Source organism: Bos indicus, chromosome 2, assembly GCF_029378745.1.
Source record: "Bos indicus isolate NIAB-ARS_2022 breed Sahiwal x Tharparkar chromosome 2, NIAB-ARS_B.indTharparkar_mat_pri_1.0, whole genome shotgun sequence".
NCBI classification, from domain to species: domain Eukaryota; kingdom Metazoa; phylum Chordata; class Mammalia; order Artiodactyla; family Bovidae; genus Bos; species Bos indicus.
In genome coordinates this window covers 56401085-56425797 of record NC_091761.1, presented here as the reverse complement: position 1 = coordinate 56425797, position 24713 = coordinate 56401085, and the positions used below count along the sequence as shown (strand labels likewise).

The window sequence follows — 24713 nt, the reverse complement described above, 5'->3', positions numbered from 1 at the left end:
TGGAGTTTCAGGGATTTCACGGTAATGGAGTTTCAAAAGTAGTGTTGGGTGCTCTCAGGTGGAAGTGAGTGTAAAGAATGGCTAATGAAATGAGTGGAAACATTGAGCAATTAGAACATGGGTCTTGGATAGAATTCTGGGAAGAGGAAAAAATAAACAGAGGGACTCTGATCTAACTAGATGAAAAGAAACCATATCTTTAAAGTTGAGAAGAGTGGTTAGAAAATGGTATTTAAGAGAAAGGTAGGGGAAAAATGAAGTGTTGGGGGGGGTGTCAGGAGAACTGGAGAAAGGATGAAATACTTTTTCTCCCATTTTTGCAATGAAAAATAGAGCTAATGAATCTTGGTGGGGAGGGCTAGGAGAGCATATTTGAGTGTGTGAGATGTGCAAATAGGAACCAGTTGTGTCTTCACTCCTCATCTTATCTCCATAGATTCCATGACTTGATTTAGAGTTTGGGAACAGCCAAAGGATTATGTAGGGTGATAAGTGGTATTGGAATTGGGAATATTAAGTAGTTACACAATTCCATAAACAGCAGGAGCAAGGTGATTGTGGGGATCAACATCTCCAGCACTTGTAGACAAGAAAGGAGAGTTGTAAAACAGGAGAAATCCATGGTAATAGAGAAAACATCACTTAATTAGTAAGCAAAATCTTCTTGTGCCAAAACCTCTTCCTTTCTGTTCCCTCTGTCATATTCCCTTCTATGTTGTTTTGGTCAATCAAATACTGAAATTTGTTTCATCCTAGGGTGAGTTTGAGGGAAAAAGATAATGCGATCTTTAATTTGTCAAGTGAATATGACAAGTTTCTGACAACTTTTTTCCAGGCTAAAAGTCCTGGAGAAAAAGAGAAGAGAAAATAATGTAGTCCAAATAAAGGTAAACTGAGTGAGAAATACTATAATTTTTCCTCTAGATGTGCCACAAAAAAAAAAATAATAAAGCCTACAAATTGTGAGTGACACCAGGAATAGCAATGAGACACTATGAAGGAAGATCTGACAAACACTGGATCAAAAGTAGTAGCAAGAGAGAAATTAGAAGAATACACTTTCTTTCCTTTATATACTTTCTTAATTCTCCTAATTAATCCACTTCCTTCGCTCCATGTTAGTTAAAATCTTTAATTTGATAGCAAAGATATAAAATTGATCAGTCTTTCCCTGGTTCTTAGGATGATTCTTATAACTAAGCTAACTCACTGTTTTTCCAACTCCCTTACCCAACCTGTAGCAAAGGGGAAACTGACAAGGAAAAAATATATTAAATGCACCGCCACATCTCTTCTGTTTACTTTCGAACCACATCTTTTATTTCTTATACTGCTTAGGTTCCAAGGGTATGTGAACCCAGAAAGAATGATTTCTCCTCCAGGTAGGCTTATCCTTTTCCTTAGCTTGTTGTTTGTGGAATCTTCAAAGTTTTACTATGAATTTGGGGAAAACAGAAAAAAAACACCAGCTTCCTCTCCTCTAGGTTGCCTTAGAAGTGCTTATTTCTCCAGTCCACCTAAAGGTGTTCAGGCGGCCCAAGGAAGTTCTTTTCAGAGGGAATATATTCCTCTTAACAGGAAGCGAAGGAGGGATATGATGCAATCTCCATAAATCTATTCACTCAAACAGAAGAAGAATGAAGAATAACAAACTTTCTGAACAACTCCTCAGATCCCCACCAGACAGCTTGATGTCTAAAGCTCTCAGTTATGAAAGGAATTTTACAAAGAGGCAGTAATAAAAGATTGATGAGGATTTGGGTTTTCACTTTGCTTCCAAAGACAAGAAATAAAAAATAATTCCTTACAATATTTCCACAAATAGATTCTTTGACTATATGCCATTAAAAACATGTTATTTGCTATTAACATCTAAATTAAACAAACAGAACTGTAATAGTACTTCAGATGATTCTACCATAACTTTTCTCCAAAGCCTATTAAAATCTCTCTATATTTATTGATATTTTATTGTACCACTTAAATTTTGTTATTTTTTACTTTATTTACATTAAACAGTAACATGATTTGTGTGTGTGTTCATATATACATGCAACAAAGCACTGTGTCCCCAAGTGGCAATGATTATAGAAAAAGGGAGTGACTAGAGAAATAATTCTTTTTTCATTCTTTCTAAGACTATTTATGTTCCTTTTCCTTCATGACCTTTTACATGCTCTAAGTGTCCATGTGTTTGATGGACATACATCTGAATTAATGCTTTATAAGAAACTGGCTTATATAAAAAGTACCCAAGTTAGTATTTTCCCTATGGCATGAAAGAATACCATGAGAACAATCTTAATATGAGAGGAAAATCAAATCTAAAAGATGAAAATATAATAAGTAAGCTTTCATCTAAAAAGCTACCCATGTGTTTATCCTACAGAAGCTAGACCATTTACTTAAATTTGTTAACTTATAGTATGTAACACAGCATCTCCTTGAGCATGTGTAGTTTTAAATGTGCTACATTATATAGGAAGAAGTTCAAGGCATACAATTTTGTTGTTATTGCTTCACAAGATATCCAATTGTCATGATCACTACACTATTATTATCACAAAATAAAAGTTTTGACAAAAACTTGAATCTCAAATATGGTAGTTCTGTCTACAAGTATATGGCGGAGATAGTTATAACACAGAAACTAAGAGTTTAGATTAAAAAGGGGGAAATAAAATTTTGAATTATTTATATTGTTATTCAGCTGATACTGATATCATTAAGCAAAATGAAACCTATCTATACTTTTAGAAGACTTATGGTTTCAACCAGCCACATAAGAGTTTAATAAACACCCACCATGTACTGGGTATTATATTTCATAAACCCAAATGCACTAATTTGCTTACTGTTTTGTTTTTTTTTTCTTACTGTTTTTTAAAAGAAACTATTTTCCAAGAAACTCCACAGTAACTTATTAAATTTACATGACTTCTTTTGCCATGGAAATTTATATTGAAATCTACTCTCTGCATCTATTATTCAGTTCCTTCATATTCTAGATTTATCTTTTAATTTTTATCCCAGCTTACTATTTTCATGATAGTCTTTCCACCTTGCATAATAACTAATAGAACATATCTATTTTGGGGGTTTCTTTCTACTTTCCTGTTCTTTCTTCCAAATGCTTTTCTGTTTCTCTCCACTAACTACCAATGTCTTATTACAATTTATCAATTTTAGTCTTTTATAGATAATACAAAACCACAGTTAACTTTCAAATGTTCTTGGCTCTTTCTAAACTACATCAACTTAGATGGTAAGCTTCTCAAGCGGTTGGCCAAGATCATATACTCTAAGACAACAGAGTAACTTCTCAATCCTTTATCAGCTACAAAATAATTTGTACACATTCTATCTTCTTCCTTAACATTTTATAGTTTTCTCATTACAACTGTACTTCATACATCTTTTCTCTACCACCAACCTTTTTAAAAAATCTGAATTCACTGTCTTTACTCTTTCACCATTCATATTTGTCTCAATCCAGTGCGATCTGGTATTTCCTTCCCATTCCACTGAACTGACTCTTGAAGGTAACCAAGAAATTATTATCTATTTGCCAAGTATAGTGGACTTTCCAGTCTATGCCTGCCCTCTTGCCTTCTCTGTAACACTAACTTATCCTCCTTTCTTTAAAAAAAATAATTTCTTATGAAGCTCATTTTATTACTCTTGTGGTATATGTTTCATTTCTTTATTAGTATCTTCAATTTTAATTTCAATAGGTCATTTTGATGCATTCTCATAAAACAACTTCTATTTCATACCTCCTTTGAGTTCTCTCTCTTTAAGAAATCCAAGATCAGTTTTTCTGATCTAAACCTACTGAGCTCCATATCTCTGCTTATATATATAACCTTTGAACAGTTCCATTTGAATGTCTATAGGTACCCCAACGTCAGAATGTGGACCATTCTTACTATCTTATCCCTGTTTCACACAACAAAGGGCACGCAAAAATAAATTTAAAAATTAATGAAAACAAATAATATTTTAAAAGCTGGCAACACACACACACACACACACACACACACACACACGTGCCAATATGCTTCAATCATGTCCAACCCTTTGCATGGACTATAGCCCACCACGTTCCTCTGTCCATGGGATTCTTCAGACAAAAATACGGGAGTGGTTTGCCATGCCCTCCTCCAAGGGCTTTTCCCAACCCAGAGATTGAACTCGAGTCTCTTATGTCTCCTGCATTGGCAAGTGGTTTCTTTACCACTAGCACCACCTGGGAACATCCCCTCTCGCCCCCACCAACACATGCTTATCTTCTATTACCATGTTTCTTACCCCAAAATACCTGTTATGCTACCACTTAAAATTCTGTTATATCTGTCTTTTTCCTCTTTATTCCTAGCTTTCACTGCTGTAACAGCCTTCTATTTTGTCCTTCTGTTCTCAGTATTATAGTTTTAATTCTAAAAATCAGTTTTTTTCCTCTTTTTTTTTTCCTTTCTGGTGACTACAAGATAAAGTTCATGTTCTATAACATGACACCAGAAAACACCATCATATCCCAGTTCCTTCTAAGTCAATTCATTTTTGTTGACACTCCCCAATATGCAATCTGGCTCTAATCATCAAATTACTTTCACTTTTCAATATTGGTCCCTCCACTTGGAATTCTCTTGTTTTGAAACCATTCCACTGTTTTAGACTTTGACATTAGTCTATGAAGCCTTTCAGGTTACCTCCAAGTTAAAAAAAAAAAATTCTTAATAGTGCAATCATGGCACCTCATATGCATCTTTACCTATTTAAATGACTATTGTAGAGTTTGATCTAAATTGAGGGCACACACAGAACTTACAAATTTTATGTCTCTATTCTTAAAGAATTTCACCCAATAAAGTATTTTCAATAAATGGAAAGATTTTTAATGGGAAATTGGTTTGGAAAGATCTGTTGATTCCAGATTTTAGGATACCATAAATGTCAGACTAAAAACTTGTCACTTATTCTGCAAACATTGGGATTCTTTACCTGAGGAGTAATTAAAAAAAAAAACTAAATCTTTACATAGCATTTACTATATGCCAAGTTCTGTTCTAATACTGATACACTTATTTAACTATTGTCTCTTTTCTTATAATTTGGAAAACTGAGGCACCAGTTGGTTAAGTACCTTATCCAAAGTTTCACAGTTAGTGATAGGGCTGGGGTTCTATTCCAGGTAGTGTGGCTGCTGATGTGTTCCATGGTAAAATTTTAAATTTAACATGTAAAATGTTAAATTGTGTTAGCATGACTAAACATTCAATTGATTGGAAAGAGTAGCAATCGTTCCAATTGACTTCCAAAAGGAGACCAAATAAAAGGCTGTTAAGCTTACTCTGTTAAGCTAGGCTCAAAATAGGCTGAAAGGGAATATATTTCAAAGAATTGGAAGATTTGCTGATGATTGGGCATGTGGTTAATAAAGCATGGTGGAAGGAGGAATAAAGAAGAATACCAAGGTTTCCTTTCCAATAAGTAGGAAAATGAAGAGATCACATGTAGGAGGTAGGATTAAGGAATGAAGGGGAACATTTTGGAGCAATAAATTCAATATTATACTTTCTGGTAGAAATGTCCCAAATAGGGAGGTTGAACTGAAAAGGTGAAAAAGAATCTTGAAGTGAGCAAAGAAAGAAATAGAAACCAGAGACAGAAAAATAGTCATCAATTTTCAATTGACTCTAATAACTCTCTTCAACAGCATTGACCAAAGCATGGTCCGTAGATGCTAGTCAGGGTTATATATCAAAAAGGTGAAACTCCAGAACTCTCAGGAATACACTGTAGAAGAGTTTGGGGAACACTTAGCATGATAATATTCCTAGGCTGATGTGACATGTGTTTACCTTTACAGTCTAATTCATCAGAGTTGTCTCCACAATCATTTTCACCATCACATAACTTGCTGTGAGGAACACAACGGCGATTGTAGCAGGGCTTGAAACCTCTTCGACAACTTCTGTTTTCTTACATGGAAAAGTGAAAACACATACTTGGAGGGCTTATAGAAATATTTTTACAAAAAGAAGATTACAGGTAAGATCTCATTCACAATAACCGGATTGTGGATCTAAAGAACAGATGCTGTGTGGCATTCAAGTTCTGGATTAGAATATCTATGAAAAAACTCTCTTTGACTATTTTAACTTCAATGATTCACACTTGGAGGTCTCGCCAAATTATACCCACTTTATTGCTTCTAGGATTTCTGTCAGGTAGGACAGAAATAAACTTGTATCACATATTCAATGAATCTCTACCTCAAAAGTAACAAAGGCACTCCAACACCTATCCCCTATCTCCTTTGCACCCCACAAGTATTTTAAATCAAGAAAAAGAAGAGTCAAACAAAACATTTATTCCTGAATCAGTGAATTCAAGAGTCACCTATTTATCCATAAATTTCTCTTAAAAATCATCTTAAAGGATCTATTAGAATTTTCAAAGCAGAAGAATAATTGCCTTCTGAAATCTGTTTACCTTAATCAGAATCTCCTGACATTTTCTGATTTGGGGCAGAAGGTACCACTCACAATAATAATAGCTGCCATTTACTGAAAGCTTCTTTTGTGCCAGGCTCTGTATTGAGCATATGTAAATACACATACGTTTATTTAATGTTCCCAACCACCATTCCAGCTAGGTGCTTGTAGTGTGCTGTGTTGTGCTTAGGTGCTCAGTCATGTCTGACTCTGCAACCCCATGGAATGTAGCCCTCCACGCTCCTCTGTCCATGTAGATTCTCCACATAAGAATACTGGAGTGGGTTGCCAAGCCTTCTACCAGGGGATCTTCCTGACCCAGGGATCAAACCCAGGTCTCCCACATTGCAGGCGGAATCTTTACCAACTGAGCCACCAGGGAAGATTTGTAGTGAGAAACTAAAATATAAGAAAAGTAATGGCCTTTCCTCATACTAGTCACAAACTAAAAGATTTGGGAACAAACATTTAAACTCAAATGTGATTCTAAAATCTGGAATCTATGTCTGAAATTGTCAAACTATAGTCCACAGGCCAAATGCAGCATGTGAACCTGATTTTATCTGGCTCTGGAACTAATAATGATTTTTACATTTGTAAAAGATTGTTTAAAACACTAGAATATGTGACAAAAGCATATATGACCCACAAAATCACAAAATAGCAGCATACCCTTTACAGAAAAAGCTTGCTAGCCCCTTTTCAGACAAATATTATCTGCCTTCTAAGAAGATAAAAATAATGTGAAATATATTTTCAAGCCAATTCATAATATATTAGTATCACATAAAATGTAATTATTATCACATTTTTATATGCTTTATTTTCATGATGTACAGGACATAGCTATTGATTTTGGTAAACACATTATTTGAGGTAAATTCCCTAAGATTTAGTTACATGTTGATTACAGACAAATTACATTTAACTATCATTTTAGCCAAGGATGTTTACTCTGCAATATAAAAGAGTGACAAAACTTCCTGTGAATTTCCCCAAATCCACCTTACTCTTGTTTTAACTTTCTTTGACAAGAAATAAAACAAAAGAGAAATACAGAAGCCAAATACAATTCCAGATATAGATACCTAAATTTTGAAGAGCATATAATACCAATACTATACAGCATAAGAATAAATCAGACTACTTTAGAAATATTCTAGATCAATTCTACCTCAACTATTAATGATTGCATAGATGCATGCTTTCAGGAACAACATTGTTGAAATGAAGGCAAGTAACAGTTGCTTACTATAGAGTCCAAAAGCCAGTTTATATTTCTATGGGAGAGGGAAAGGTTGACTATCATTTGCTGTCACCTACAGAGGCACAACAGGTGGAATTCCATACTTAATGGACACCAGGGCTAAAGCAATCAGCATTTGTACCTAAGGGCAATAGCCCTGGGATAATCCGAGAAGCAAAATTATTTAGAATGAATAAGACCTTGATATCAATACAACAATATACCATTGACTGATGGTGGACTTTTGCTGCAGGTTAAACCTGCAATATCCAGCCAATAACTAATACTTCTGACATCTTTAAATGTAAGCCTAAAACCTTTGCTAATGAAGAATAAATATGGAGCTCAAAAACAGGCTCCTGTGTATTTAAATTTATACTTCAAGCATGGAAACTATGAGGAAATTCTTCAATTAATATCATGTGTATTTGGGTAGGAAATAAGGTGCCCAATTTGAATAAGAACAAGCCAAATCAATTGTTAATCTACATGTTAATGAGAGGCAGTAAGAAAATCATACATACAAACCAAATGGAGACATTCATACCAAAAACTATAAAAATAATTGCAAACTTATCTCTGAAATGAGAAAATCACACACTGAAAACTTACCACAGTAGAGCAGTTTTTCATCTGATTTATCCTTACAATGAGGAATGCCATCACAGGTGAGCTGATAATCAATACATTCTCCATTTCCACACTCAAATTCTGAATAAATATTGCAGGAAGAATTTTTAGCTGAAAGGAAAAAAGGTCAATATTTCGTATAATAACAAACATTTTTGATGTCATAACAATTGTTTCCTTTAATCTTAATCATAAAAATACAAATTTGCTTATATAAAAATTAATAAAGGGCAATTGTTTATGGAATTCCTTTACAAAAAAAATTAAGAGGGACGCTTTTATTGTGTTGTTTTCAAGCTCGCTTTGCAAATGTTCATAAGTTGCCTAACTTTATCTTTGTGTTTAAAGTATGGTACGGGGAGGGAGGAGGGAGGAGGGAGGAGGGAGGAGGGAGGAGGGTTCAGGATGGGGAACACATGTATACCTGTGGCAGATTCATTTCAATTAAAAAAAAAATAAAGTATGCTTGTGGATTTTGTTAACTATTTGGTGACTGTACACGTGTGGAAAGAAGGAGGGGCTTAAATTTGGGTGACTATATTTATGCATCTTGCTTAGCACTTTATCCTAAAAATAAATGTTTAAGAAGAGCCAGTTAAATAAGCTCTGTACATACTGATAGTGTTTTTGTATCTTGTTATTCAAATCTCATATATTCTTCCATACACTGAAATTTTTCAGCATATAGAATTCTCATCTTGGATGCCTTGAATTGATTCATTTCACTGAAGTCTCACCTCCAAATGTCCTTCCTCTCCAACTACCTGCTGAAAAAAATCTCTTTAACAATTTCTATCACTCAGAAGTACTAGAGTTGCTGAAATTATTCTCTATAGAATAGACAGAGCCTCTTGTGCTATTTACATTGTGAGAGGTACCAGGGAGAAGACCGTCTCTTCCTGCCACATGTGATCAGTACCTACTCCTTGAAATGCATGGGAGTCTGTAGGGGGTGCTGGTAGAAGACCAAGATAAACTGAAAAGCACATGCAGCAGATGCTTATGGGCTCCAGTTAACCACTGCCCTATTGTCCCACTTCTAAGTGCCAGGATTCTTGTAAGAAATTTAAAGTCCGAGTTTTTTGTGATTTGACCAACTTGTGAGTACAAAACAGCCATGAGTACAAAGAAGCTTTTCTACAGCTAGATTTCATCCCTGGAATGCCAATATGTGACCTCTGTTTTAGAATGATCTCTCTTGGGGAAAATAGACATTTTTCAAAAATTTATTTATTTTTAATTGAGGATAATTGCTTTATGATATTCTGTTGGTTTCTGCCATACATCAACATGAATCAGCCTTAGGCATACATATGTCCTGTCCCTCTTGATCCTGCCTCCCACCTCCCAAACTATCCCACTCCTTTATTTTTATTCTTAAACAACTGATTTACTAGCAAGCTTTTGGAACACAAGGTTTCTGCTGCATTTTGTGCTGTCTGCTTGCGTATACTCAGTCTATTGGGCTTCCCAGGTGGTGCTGGTGGTAAAGAACCCGTCTGCCAATGCAGAAGATGTAAGAGACGCAGGTTAGATCCCTGGATCGGGAAGATCCCCTGGAGGAGAGCACAGCCACCCATTCCAGTATTTTTGCCTGGAGAATCCCATAGACAGAGGAGCCTGGTGGGCTACCACAGTCCTTAGGGTTGCAAAGAGTCTGACACAACTGAAGCAACTTAGCACAGCACAGCACCCAATCTACTGCTTGTAGAAAAACCATACAGGGAAAGTAAGTCATATTAATTATGTTGGAGGTAATTAGAATTCATTTATCTCTACTAATGCAGGAAATATAGTTTAACTTTATAATTTGCTATCAGTTTTTAGGATTTATTTCAGGAATATTCGATTAAACAGACACTAATACTCTTTGAAGTTCCCAGTGTTTTGTTTCTTTATTATTCCTAGAATGTAACCATTTTTACAGAATATTTATATTTTCTCTATCTACCTATTAATGACTTATAATTTAACTTTTTAAATGATAGCAGCCTTCTCCAAAGTTAACTTTGTTTTTCTTGGTGCAGTCTAATTTCACTAGTCAGTAGCTAAGGTAGAATGCCATGTTAGAGGAAATAACAAGAAAATAAGAGTCTAAAAATACCACTCAGTTTAAAGAATTATTATCTTTAAGAAGAGTGCTGACTTACTGCCCACAATCACCTTAGATTATGAACTGAATAAAATTCATCCATTTACTGAGAGTCCATTGGCATTCCTAACTTGTTTTGTCTATTTTAAACACATACTGTTTAATTTCTCATTTCCAGTGAAAAATAATTGCTATGATAGAAAATGTCATATTTTGATTTTATAATCATCATACCTTTGAGGAAAAGTTGATAATATTTATAGTAAATATGGTTTATTATGCAAAAAAACAAATAGTGTATGAGCACAATTCTTATTTAGGTATGTTCATTTGAAGAAATAGTAGTGAGTATTTTCTGCCTCTCTCTAGAAACAAAAACTGTGGTTCAGCTGTCTTCCATTCTCTTACAAGGTAATTGCTTTATCTAATTATATTTGCTATTCTTATTTCTGTTATGGGTGTTAATAAGGTTAGCAATGTCATGTAAAATGAAATTGCCTCATCTTTTTTCTCAAGAGTTATGATAACAAATGGTTTTCTCTCCTTTGCCCTCAAGTAGATGTTAGTAAATAACCTTTCACCCTTGTTGCCATTAACATTCATAAACTGCTCTGGGTGAACTAATTCAGATGTGGACCCCGATATTCCAGAAACATCATCATTTCCCAAAGATAGATTTGACAAGAAGAAGCCAAGAGTTACTTTTCAATCTCTCTGCTGGACCACAGAATTTCAATATGAATGCACAATGGATACAAGATACTTCTGTAAAGATTTGTCAGCTCTGAAGAATCCAGTATCACTCTGCAGTTCCACGTGAATACAACTGTGCTTGTTTTAACACTACAGTTTTCTGTCTGATTCATCCCCTCTCATCAATAGTGAGACGCAGGTGGCTTAGTAGGGACAGATGTATTTAATCTATTTTGCTGCAAGGACAGGAATCTACTGTCTACAAATAAGCCTTGCTGTTTTGACTAGAGGCATTGGTTTACTATTGGCCTGTAGTGACCTGTGAAAGCAACATGAGTGATTCTAATGCATGGCTAACACTCCAGGCTTACAGATGGCGTCGGATCCAGACAATTACAGCTGAAACCACAAAGGCAAACTGAAATGGAGAGTTTAAGCAATTGCTTGAGAAATTCCGGGAAATGTTAGGTAATGAAAAAACATTGGAATTTGTGGCCCAAATTATTGAAATTAACTGTCTACTGGCCAAATACATCACTCCCTTGTTTGCCTCAGCACATTCTTAAAGTCTTTTACTATTTTGCTAAGAAATGCCCTTTTGGATTATGTGCCAACACACAAAGTGAGAAAATATGTATATGTTCTTGCATTAGGTGTAGTAGTTCTCCTGGTTAAAAAAATTATGTCAAAGTGTTTGTATTAGAAAAAAGTTTCCAAGTGTACATGAATCCAAGAATCACACTTGTTTGTATTAAAATAAGAACAGGCAAAAGAGAAGATCCTTCTGGTATACAAAGACTGAAAGAAGACAAAAGATGTAACTGAAAAATACTTTCAGCTTATGATTCTTATTTTTATAATGTAGACATATACAACTCTATTGATTTTCTAAGATGAAAGATATGAGATGAATATACAGATGAGGAGAAAAAAAAACTGAACACATCGTAAGAGTTTACCAATTTTAGTTTTCCAAAATGCTTCTCTCCTGTCTTTCTTACTCACAACTAGTCTTGATGTTAAAGAGAAATTAACCCTTTTTATGTTGCTGGATAATTTTCATGACAATATTAGAAAACTTGAACCGTTATTTACAGTAGAAACAGTTTGGGAAACTTAGCTGTTAATAAGTATATACTGTAATGGTACTAATTAAAGATTGTAATGCCTTTGGGAGGTATAAACATCACACAAGGCTGCAATGTTACATTTTTAATTAACAGTTCAGAAATGACTACAAATAAATTGTGTGAGACATTCTTTCTCATTTACATACTCTGACCAACTGTGAGTGGGTTCACTACTAAGCTACTGTCTGTACACTGGTTTATTTTGGCTTTAATTAATTTTGCTATTGATTGAATTCTTAAAATCATAACTCCTAAGTTTTCAGATATCATTGTGTATAGGTATTTCTCCAGTTTACCCAACATCTTCCAGCCATAATCAGAGGATACAACATTTATCACTCTTCGGGTTATTATTACCTATCACATGGTGCTATAGGTAGAATGGTAAACAGCTCTTCTTAGAATAGAGAGATAAGCCAACAGGGTCTCTAATAATGGAGAAGAGTACAACGTCAAACATATGCTAAAACAATTCCAAAGTCCATGTGTGCCATTTTGAACAGTTATGTGTCCCATCACATCTTAATTCTCTTTACTTACTCACACATCTGTTGTCTTCCAGCAATATTCGATCCCCTCTGCAGGAACAATTCACTCTGCCATTAGGAGTTAAAAGGCACAAGTCATGGCAACCTCCATTCAATAATGCACATGGAGAAAGTTCACCTGCAATGAAGAGGTTTTATTGGTGACATTTTATACTGAATTCCTGTACTGTGTTACTATAGATTAGCAGTGAACTGTCAGACAACCTCAATCTCTCAAAATATCTCATGAACAAGGAAGATACAGGGCTTTTGAAAATCTAAAGATTCCAAATAATAAGTACATTGAAAAATATGTAACAAATCTCTACATTTTCTAACATATTTGTCATTCAATACACTGGTACCTCCAGAAACTACATAAATACTGCAAACTGCAATTCTGTAGGTATTTCAGTGATTAAAAAAAAAAAGTTTAGGCCAGATGCAAAGCTTGTAAAACAAGTATTATTTTCTTGAAAACAACTTGATTTGAATCACCAAAAATAAGAGGAGTGAGAAAGTGTGAAATAGATATCCAGAAACTAATAATTAAAAGTGAATCATTCCTCTGGTGATAAATTAAGAACTACAAAATTTCCATAAAATGTTCAATTTCAATATATTCAATGATCAAAGCATGAATAGTAGCCCCAGAAACAGTAAGAAAACAAAATCCAACTATTACTTATATATATATACTTATATATATATATATACACACATATATATGGGTTTTTTTTTCACATATATATGTTTTTGAGAGACTATATCATTAAGGAATAAATTTGCTTTCTATGGTAACTTACAGCTATTGGTGTCATTAGCAACAGCTATGATACCCATTGGTTGATGTGGAATATCAGAACGAAGAATTTTTGTATCTCCTCCTGTGTACTTGTTAGAACGCAGGATAGCTCTTCTTCCCCAATCTGACCAGAAGATATAATTGTCATATACAGCCAGACTGAGAAAAGTTCCTGGCCCAGATTTGACAATCACCTAAAATAAAGTAAAATATCATATTTTTAAAAATGAAAATTTCTGCATATGTTTTTGCTCAAAAAAGATATTATTCATTTATTTTAATCAATTGAAATAATCAGATAAAAATACATTTCACTAACTGTATTAAGGTTTATTTTAAATATCATAACCATCCTTACCTTTTGTAATGTGCTTACTTAATATTTTGAAGTATATTTCTATTTAGTAGTCATTCACTTTAAGCAAATGTGTACTTTTAGTATTATAAACCAAAATCAAGACAAAAATATGAGATTAACTGTTATTACTATCAAATATTTTTATTAAGAAATCATTAGATATGTAGTAAATACTCATTAAGCTTTCAGAACTATATACAAAATACACAATACAATTTGATCCAGGTTATTCCTTTAGACAACACAAATGGATTTAACAGGTTATCCACGCATTAGAAATAAAAATTTAAAAGTAAAGACCAACAAGTTTCACTCAGACGAAGATGAAGTAAAAGGGACTAGATTTCCCTTCCCAATAAAACAACTAAAAAACTAACCAAAATATATAAAACAAGGCTTTTCAACAAATTGGATATCAGGTAAGAAATGACAGTGATTCCTGTGTAACAGGAACTAACCACGTGAGTCCCATAACCTCCAGAGTTTATAGCCTGAGATAGTGACCAACAGTGACATCGTGCAGAGGGAGTGTGAAGTTAAGTGGGCATTAGGAAGCATCACTAGGAACACAGCTAGCGGAGGTGGTGGAATTCCAGTTGAGCTATTTCAAATCCTAAATGACGAGGCTGTTAAAATGTTACACTCAATTTGCCAGCAAATTTGAAAAACTCAGCAGTGGCCACAGGACTTGAAAAAATCAGTTTTCATTCCAACCACAAAGAAAGGTAATGCCAAAGAATCCTCAAACTACCACACAATTACACTCATCTCACATGCTAGCAAAAGTAATGCTCAAAATTCTCCAAGCCAGACTTCAATGGTACATGAACCATGAAATTCCAGATGTTCAAGCTGGATTTAGAAAAGGCAGATGAAGCAGAGATCAAATTGCCAACATCCACTGGATCATAATAAAAGCAAGAGAGTTCCAGAAAAGCATCTGCTTCTGCTTTATTGACTATGTCAAAGCCTTTGACTGTGTGGATCACAACAAAGTGTGGAAACTTCATAAAGAGATGGAAATATCGGAACACATGACTTTCCTCCTGAGAAAGTAGGCAAGTCATCTGAATGCAGGTCAAGAAGCAACAGTTAGAACTGGACATGGAACAACAGATTAGTTCCAAATTGGAAAATGAGTACATCAAGGCTGTATATTGTCACCCTGTTTATTTAACTTATATGCAGAGTACATCATGCAAAATGCTGGGCTGGATGAAGCACAAGCTGGAATCAAGATTGCTGGGAGAAATATCAATAACCTCAGATATACAGATAACACCACCTTTATGGAAGAAAGTGAAGAAGAACTAAAGAGCCTTTTGATGAAAGTGAAAGAGGAGAATGAAAAAGTTGGCTTAAAATTCAACATTGAGAAAACTAAGATCATGGCATCTGGTCCCATCACTTCATGGCAAATGGATGGGGAAACTTTGGAAACATGACAGATTTTATTTTCTTGGTCTCCAAAATCACTGTAGATGGTGACAGCAGTCATGAAACTAAGATGCTTGCTCCTTGAAAGGAAAGCTATAACCAACCTAGATAGCATATTAAAAAGCACAGACATTACTTTGCTAATGACATTACTTTGTCCATATGGTCAATGCTATGGTTTTTCCAGTAGTCATTTATAGACGGGAGAGTTGGACCATAAAGAAGGCTGAATGCCGAAGAATTGATGTTTTGAACTGTGGTGTGGAGAAGACCCTTGAGAGTCCCTTGGACTGCAAGGAGATCCAACCAGTTGATCCTAAAGGAAATCAGTCCTGAATATTCATTGGAAGGACTTGATGCTGAAGCTGAAACTCCAATATTTTGGCAACCTGACGTGAAGAACTGACTCACTGGAAAAGACCCTGATGCTGAGAAAGATTGAAGGCAGGAGGAGTAGGGGATGACAGATGGTTGGACAACATCACCTACTCGATGTACATGAGTTTGAGTAAGCTCCAGGAATTGGAGCTTGCTCAAACTCATGGAAGCCTGGCATACTGCAGTCCATTGGGTTGCAAAGAACCAGACATAACTGAGTGACTGAACTGAACTGAAATGAATAAACACCTCACATGTGCATGAGGCATTCAAAAGGATTAGAGAAAAGAGTTTCCAAAATTTACATGGGTCCAAGAATCACATTTACTAAATTAAATAAAAGTTGGAAGAGAGTACAATAAATAGGAAATAGGAAATAAAAAATTAGGGGAAAATCAATGAAACTAAAAGATAGCTTTTTGAGATCAACAATATTAGCAATACATAATGAAGCAACAGTTAGAACTGGACATGGAACAACAGACTGGTTCCAAATAGAAAAAGGAGTATGTAAGGCTATATACTGTCACCCTGCTTATTTAACTTATATGCAGAGTACATCATGAGAAACACTGGGCTGGAAGAAGCACAGTTGGAATCAAGATTGCCAGGAGAAATATCAATAAACTCAGATATGCAGATGACACCACCCTTATGGCAGAAAGTGAAGAGAAACTCAAAAGCCTCTTGATGAAAGTGAAAGAGGAGAGTGAAAAAGTTGGCTTAAAGCTCAACATTCAGAAAACGAAGATCACGGCATCTGGCCCCATCACCTCATGGGAAATAGATGGGGAAACACTGGAAATAGTGTCAGACTTTATTTTGGGGGGCTCCAAAATCACTGCAGATGGTGACTGCAGCCATGAAATTAAAAGACGCTTAACTCCTTGGAAGAAAAGTTATGATCAACCTAGATAGCATATTGAAAAGCAGAGACATTACTTTGCCAACAAAGGTCCGTCTAGTCAAGACTATGGTTTTTCCAGTGGTCATGTATGGATGCGAGAGTTGGACTGTGAAGAAAGCTGAGCGCCAAAGAATTGATGCTTTTGAAATGTGGTGTTGGAGAAGACTCTTGAGAGACCCTTGGACTGTAAGGAGATCCAACCAGTCCTTTCTAAAGGAGATCAGTCCTGGGTGTTCTTTGGAAGGAACGATGCTAAAGCTGAAACTCCAATACTTTGGCCACCTCATGCAAAGAGTTGACTCATTGGAAAAGACTCTGTTGCTGGGAGGGATTGGGGGCAGGAGGAGAAGGGGATGACAGAGGATGAGATGGCTGGATGGCATCACTGACTCGATGGACATGAGTTTGAGTGAACTCTGGGAGTTGGTGATGGACAGGGAGGCCTGGTGTGCTGCAATTCATGGGGTCGCAAACAGTCGGACATGACTGAGCGACTGAACTGAACTGAATGATGCAGTGAGGTTTTCCAAGGAATACAGGTTTAGTTAGCATTTTTAAAGCCTATCAGTATAATTTATCACATTAACAGGCAAAATAAGAAATCCCCTAGGAATATCTCAATGAAAGCAGAGAATTTATTGGTTGGATCTAGCATCCATTCCTGACAGAAACTCAGACTGGAACTAGGAATGGAAATAAAACTAGGAATGAGACAGGAATAATCCTTCATACTATTTCTACCAAACATTATCCTAGGGTTAATAGCCTGTATAATTAGGCAAGAAAACAAAATAAAAAACATTCAGATTGGGGATCAAATTCTTATCACCTAAGTCTCTCTTCACCAAGAATCATGTTAGGTCACTTTAGCCAGAATTTTCCCTTACCTCTGACATTTCCTCTTAGTAATTGTCCATCCACTGATGGCCTGTTTGCTTCCTGGCTATAAATGTCTACTTTTCCTTCTATTTATAGTTGAGCTCAGTCTGTCTTCTACTGCAAAACCCCACTGTAGTAATCTCTATATCTATCCTGATAGTTCTGAATAAAGTCTCACTTACCATTTTGACAAGTGTCATATATACTATTTTTCCTTAACACATTCAATGTAATACTACTGAGAAATAAAAAGGATGAATTATTGATGTATGTCACACTGTGCATAAATTTCAAAATAATCATGCTGAGTGAAAGAAGCGAGACAAAAGGGAGTATAAAGTATATGCTGCCATTCATATAAACTTCTACAAAATGAGAAATAATCTGTAGTAACAACAACAAAACAATAACAACAACAACACTTTCTGGTGATAGAGTGGGAAGGAGTAGAGTGGGAACAAAAGGATTAAAAAGGGAAATAACAAAATCTGTAGAACTTATTAATATGTTCATTATCTTGATGTGATGATGACTCACAGATTATGTGCACGCATATGTGTGTGAAGATTTTTACAATTTAAATTTTTAAATTTTAATGTATGTAAATCATATCTGAATTTTTTTAAATAAAGGCCAGAAATTTTTAAAGAGTATTTTCAGAAATAACATTAAGTATATATGACTGCAACAGCATTTAGAAGGACAAATCAGAAAATAGACATATTTGTTGTCTAGTCGTTTTTTCTTAACTTTTGCTTCTTAATCTAATCCATAAGGAACCTATCCAAATAGCTCCTCTGAACTCTGGAAAATCAGTGAATGATCTAAGGGATGGTTTAAAATTTAAGCATACCTCTTAGGTAAATGAAGTACTCAGATTTCTAGAAGAGAGAAACCAATATGAATTTTCTCTTCTAGCAAGGAGATGAGATATAATTTTAGTAACTGAATAGTAAACATGCAAAAGAAGAAGGAAAGAAAGGACGCTAAGCCTTAAAGAAGTGAAGTCTATAATAATTTGCCTCTAAGACAGCAAAAAGTTCAAAGAATACCTTTCAAGGCATTGATATAGATTATTTTGCTTGGTTTCATTTAGAAGAAATTTTTGTCTCCTTATTGTGGACAAAATACATAAATGGTGATGTTGGAGCATATTTTGAATAAAGGAATTGGCTTTTTGCTTTTCAACATCACAATCAGGAGGGCTTGATAATCAACATCCAATTCACAGATACAGAATTTACTCAATTATCTCTATTTTGGAAATCATTGTGTTATAATGGGAAGGGCTCATTAGGCCCACATACAAATGGAAGCATGATCATTCTTGAGCAGAGTGGATTTGGGGAAGATGCTTTACTTAAAAAAAAAAAAAAAATGTAGCTTTTTCATCTTTATTATGGAGGTGATTAAAACATGTTTCAACAATTTCACAGGGCTGTTATAAGGATATATGCAGAAATGTTTTGACTATCTTATATTGCTGCTGCTAAGTCGCTTCAGTCGTGTCCGACTCTGTGTGACCCCATAGACGGCAGCCTCCTCCGTCCTTGGGATTCTCCAGGCAAGAATGCTGGAGTGGGTTGCCATTTCCTTCTCCAATGCATGAAAGTGAAAAGTGAAAGTGAAGTCGCTCAGTCGTGTCTGACTCTTTGTGACCCCATGGACTGCAGCCTACCAGGCTCCTCCGTCCATGGGAGTTTCAAGGCAAGAGTACTGGAGTGGGGTGCCATTGCCTTCTCCATCTTATATTGCTATATATATTATATTTGTCTAATTTACCTGTCATAGATAAGTTTAAATAGTAACTTTTGTAATTTGTGCCTCCAGGTCTATTATAAAATAGTTATTTTTATATAAAAATCAAGCTAAGAAAACTCAATAGGAATATTTTTGTAGAAATAAACAAATAAATTAGATTCTTTGGCCTTGAGATATTAAATATGTTAAACAGAGACCTGGATATATTACTTTTCCAGTAATCAGAAAAAATAAATAAATTATAAAGGAACTTTCACATGAATGATGACTACATGGGAATGATCCTTAAGAAACAAATACCCTTCGTAGTGCCACATATTGCCTTCTTAGGAATTAAAACATTCTTAGGGTTAAACCATTTACTAACCACTAAAATTGATGTGATTTTAAGAAAACTGATAATCCTGAGAATGTGATAATTTAAAAAAATAGTCCTCTTTCACTACTCCATCCTATATCAAACTCTAAATTAGTATGAGATAATTAACAATGTCACCTTCCTAATTTCCAAAATTTTCCCTCATCCATTCTTAACTGACAATTACTCTCTTATAGAAACAATTCATTTTTATTCTGATTATACAAGTAATTTTTATTCTATAGGACAATGTTTCTCAAGTGGAAATGTACATACAATTCACTTTGAGATTTGTTAAAACTCATATTCTGATTCACTAAATTAAGATTGGAACCTCAGATTCTTCATTTCTAACAAACTTCCAAGTGTTGCTGAGGCTGCTGTTTGGGAATTCACTTTAAAAAGCAAGAATTATAAAACAGAGAAAAGCACAAAAATAAAATAAATAATAATCTTACCACACAAATCTAATTATTTATCATTTTGGATTAAATATATATATGTATTTATATTTACAAATTGACAGACACATGAGCTATCTAAAGTTTGTTGAGATTAAGTAAAATCAATTTTAAAAGTTTAATTTAAAAAAAGCAACTATATCCAAAATTTATTTCTTTTAAAGATGATAAAAAGATGTCTTTCTTGATCTGTCACATATTAGAACCCTTTATTTTACAAAGGGACAAGAGAATTCTATAATGTTCTTCTGTGCTCTGTGCTCAGAACAATTTTAGTGATCTAAGTGAAAGACACACTGCTGTATAATAGTGGTTTCACCCCTCCAAACACACACACACACACACACACACAAATACAGAACATGGAAAACTAATGTTAAAATGGACTTTTTACCCTGTGTGCTGTGCTGTGCTTAGTCATTCAGTCACATCTGACTCTATGGACTGTAGCCCACCAGGCTCCTCTGTCCATGGGAATTCTCTAGGCAAGAATACTGGAGTGGGTTGCCATGCCCTCCTCCAGAGTTTTTACCCTATAGCAAATCTGAAAAGACTTATGATTCTTAGCAAATGTAAAAGTTTAATTTAACATTCCTCATTTGCATTTCTTTGGGAATAACATGTTACTCCATAGTTAATATTTCAGAAGTATAAAAGATCACCTAAAATAATGTTATGAACTGAATGTTTGTGTAGTACTGAAATTCATATGTTGAAATCTTAACCTTGTAACCCACCATGTGATACTTGTAGGTGAAACCTTTGGGAGGTAATTAAGTTAGATGAAGTCATGAGGGCAAGGGCCCTGTGATGGGATCCGTGCACTTATTGGAAGAAGGAAAGATCTCTCTTGTTCTTCATGGGAGGACATGCAGCAAGAAAGGAGCCACTGCAAGCCAGGAGGAAGGTTGTCACTTGAACCCAAACATGCTGGCATGCTCAGCTCAGATTCCTCAGCCGGAACCATGAGAAATGAACACCTGTTGTTTAAATCACCCAGTCAATGGTACTTTGTTATAAGGTGCACAAGTTCTAAGTCACTTCAGTCAAGTCCAACTCTTTGTAACCCCATGGACTGTAGCTCACCAGGCCCCTCTGTCAATGGGATTCTCCAGGCAAGAGTATTGAAGTGGGTTGCCATTTTCTCCTCCAGGGGATCTTCCTCACCCAGAGATTGACCTGGCTGTCTCCTGTATTGGCAGGCAGGTACTTTACCATTAGTGCCACCTGGGAAGCTTGGTATAGAAACAGTAGCCAAATAAGACTGCTTTACTTTGTTCCTTTTTGAAGAGTCAGGTTTTAAGATTTATATCTACTTAAACTTCAATAAATATTTTTAAATCAACAAAATAAAGGAAAGATTACAAGTTATGATAGAAATATAACTAGAAAATGATAACTTCTATATTGCGCTACCTGGGAAGATTTTCCTGAGAGAAGTAAGGATGAATAGGTAGTGGGATGAAAAGAGAAGGCAAAGCTTTTGACAGTGGGGATGCATGGTGCAAAAGCTGAGAGGAAGGGGGAAGAGGAAGTGCTGAGAAAAGGAGAAGAGGTTAAGTGAGCATGATTATCACTCAGACATCTGGGAAGAAGAGCCAATGAGGAGCCTGGTGAGAAGGGACAGAAGGGCAAATATGTAGGGCCTTCCTTCCTATAGGCCAAGGTCGTGAGTGTGTTCTGAAAGTAGTAGTAAATTATTAATTTTCAAGCATACCAATGTCATTATTGCTTTGTAGTTTAAAGATTATTCTGCCTCTGGTGTAGACAGTAGATTGCTGCTGCTAAGTCGCTTCAGTCGTGTCCAACTCTGTGCGACCCCATAGATGGCAGCCCACTAGGCTCCTCTGTCCCTGGGATTCTCCAGGCAAGAACACTGGAGTGGGTTGCCATTTCCTTCTCCAGTGCATGAAAGTGAAAAGTGAAGGTGAAGTTGCTCAGTCGTGTCCAACTCTTAGTGACCCCATGGACTGCAGCCCACCAGGCTCCTCCGTCCATGGGATTTTCCAGGCAAGAGTACTGGAGTGGGGTGCCATTGCCTTCTCTGAGACAGTAGATTAGATAAGAGCAAAAAGAGTTTCAGGGAGACGAGCTTAGATCAACTGCATTTGTCCAGACAAAGCATAATACTTTTGATATTTTGAGCGAGAAAGATGAAGAATACAAATATTAGGGAAATAATTGCAAGCTAATGATTCTCTATTAAACTTTTTATCAGAACTCACAAGGGTTTTCGTCACTCACCATTCATTCATCCTTTTACCATTTTTTTTCAAACAATGGTAGTTAACTCTTATGAAGAGTTAACACTTCCTGAATGCTTACGATATATAGGATATGCATGTATTGTATGCATCATACCAAATTTAATCTCAAACTAACTTATGTGGTGATTACTATTTCAGTTCATATTTTATTGATGAGGATTGAAGCTTAATAAGTTTATGAAATAAGCCCAAAGCCACATATTTACTCAATGATTTGAGCCTATTTCAGACCCAAAGCAACTAAGATCTGAATTAACTTGTATATATAAAATCTAACTTGGTTAAAGAGATAGGAGAAACTATTTGATATTATCAGATGTATATGTATATATACTGCTCTTATTATTACGTATATGCTCCTTAAGTTAGGGACTGCAGCAATTTCCTCAATCCCTTTTTCTATTCAGCATCATATTTTACATGAACAAAATAGTAAACACTGCTAAATCATTAAGAATGAAAACATAAATTAAAAGTTATTTTTTATGGATAGGAATAGTTATTCTTATCACAATGAAAGTGTTTTTTTTTTGGTTGCTACCAAAAGTAATTTGGTATATGGTAACTTTGTAAGTTTTCATACTGATTGAGCTTAGTAGTTTACTTCTTTACTTCTGCTGACACAGAGAAAGGGGAAAAAACATTCAATTAGTCTATAATTATGCATGTTACTTTCAGAGTACAATAGTTTCCACTAAGAATTGAGCTGACTTTAGACATTTCACTGGTGAGAGTTCCATGTGGAAAAGAGAAGTGAAATCCACAAATTATGCTTTCTCATCTCTGTGTTAAACATTTTTATTATAATTTCTTAAATACTGTACCTTGCAAGCTTAATCAGCATTTTTATTTACAACATAGAAGCTTTGTCATCATAAATCACATGCTACCATGTTATGTGGCAGTACACCATTATGACATTATTTTCAGGTACTTTAACCTTGAACCTATAAACAGGTTCATGTTTCAAAATAATAATATCAATTCAGATAATGTATTTCTTGACACTATCACTTAATCTCATGTGTGTCCTCATACGTGGACAAGTAAATTGGTAATCCACAACTGCAATTGACTTAAAGCTATGTGTTGGGAATTTAGAGACTAAAATATGCCTTTTCCTATCTTGAAACTTTACTGGGATTTTATTGGTAGAAGTGCTTGAACTAATCAAGGAATAAAAAAAATTCAGTTTTATAAGCCAGACAACATATTTCCAATACCCAGATGATAAATATTAAATCAAACAATTTAAAAGCCAAGCAAACAGGAAGCTTTCCAAATATCCCATCCGATTACCTCACTGACAAGATCATAAATGATCATTATGAGATATGACAACTTGGCCCCCACCATAGTCAGGCATGACAAAGTGTTACAGATTGCAAAGAAACAATTGCTTTTTTTTAGCCTGGGAAAAAACGGCGATGAGGTAAATGAGCAACTTGAAACTGAGAAATATTTAGCTTACGGATAGACATCTATATTTAACTTGTCTGTGTATGTTTGCAGGACAAATATAAAATGTTTAAATGTCATTAGTGTCCAACCAAATTTGAAAAGAACAGCATTCACAGCAATCATCTAAAAGGCTACTTATTGTGTGAGAAGAATTACCAGCCTTTTTTAGAGGGGCGGACTCTTCAGAGAGAGATTAGAGAATGAATTATTTTGATTTTATACTCTCTCTTTCTGATCTCTCTATTGATCACACTCAACCAAAACCCAGAGGACAGGGAGCCATTTGACTACATAGCTAAGTCTTTAGGGGGAAGAGAACAATGGAGGAGAATGGAGAAAAGATCTGGTAGATATGCTTGAGAGAAGTAGTAGAAAGAACCCTATTATGAGACTCATTATTTTTCCTTGAATAGGCTTTTGGCTTCCTGGGACTCTTACTCTGTAAAATATGATAGTAAAAGGCAATGACTCAGCTCCCTTCCCAAAGAAACAGGATGGATAATATATTCTCTTAGATCACTCAATAGACTAATGAGGAAAAAACAAAAACAAAAAATTGTGATGTTCCTGAAGTGTTACAGCCAATGCTAAATGGACTTTGAGCAAGTCTTGATTATCTTGCCTTCATATATGATTATAGTTACTGAAATTACAGTTTATCCAAAATTCTGATTTAGATATATTTAGACAGTTTTTTTGGAGAAGGCAGTGGCAACCCACTCCAGTACTCTTGCCTGGAAAATCCCATTGGACAGAGGAGCCTGGTAGGCTGCTGTCCATGGGGTCGCTAAGAGTCGGACATGACTGAGCGACTTCACTTTCA

The 24713-nt window shown here is 35.2% G+C and overlaps 1 protein-coding gene across 1 annotated transcript in view; it reads right to left on the bottom strand.

Moving 5' to 3' along the window:
• Positions 1 to 24713, bottom strand: part of LRP1B (LDL receptor related protein 1B) — a 2167013-nt gene that overhangs the window by 317499 nt on the left and 1824801 nt on the right. The window contains exons 44-47 of the mRNA XM_070768349.1: positions 13625 to 13817; positions 12832 to 12957; positions 8359 to 8487; positions 5865 to 5984 (exon numbers count right to left, since the gene is read on the bottom strand). Of these exons, the coding sequence (XP_070624450.1) occupies positions 5865 to 5984; positions 8359 to 8487; positions 12832 to 12957; positions 13625 to 13817 (568 nt within the window). The remainder of the gene's footprint in view (positions 1 to 5864; positions 5985 to 8358; positions 8488 to 12831; positions 12958 to 13624; positions 13818 to 24713) is intronic.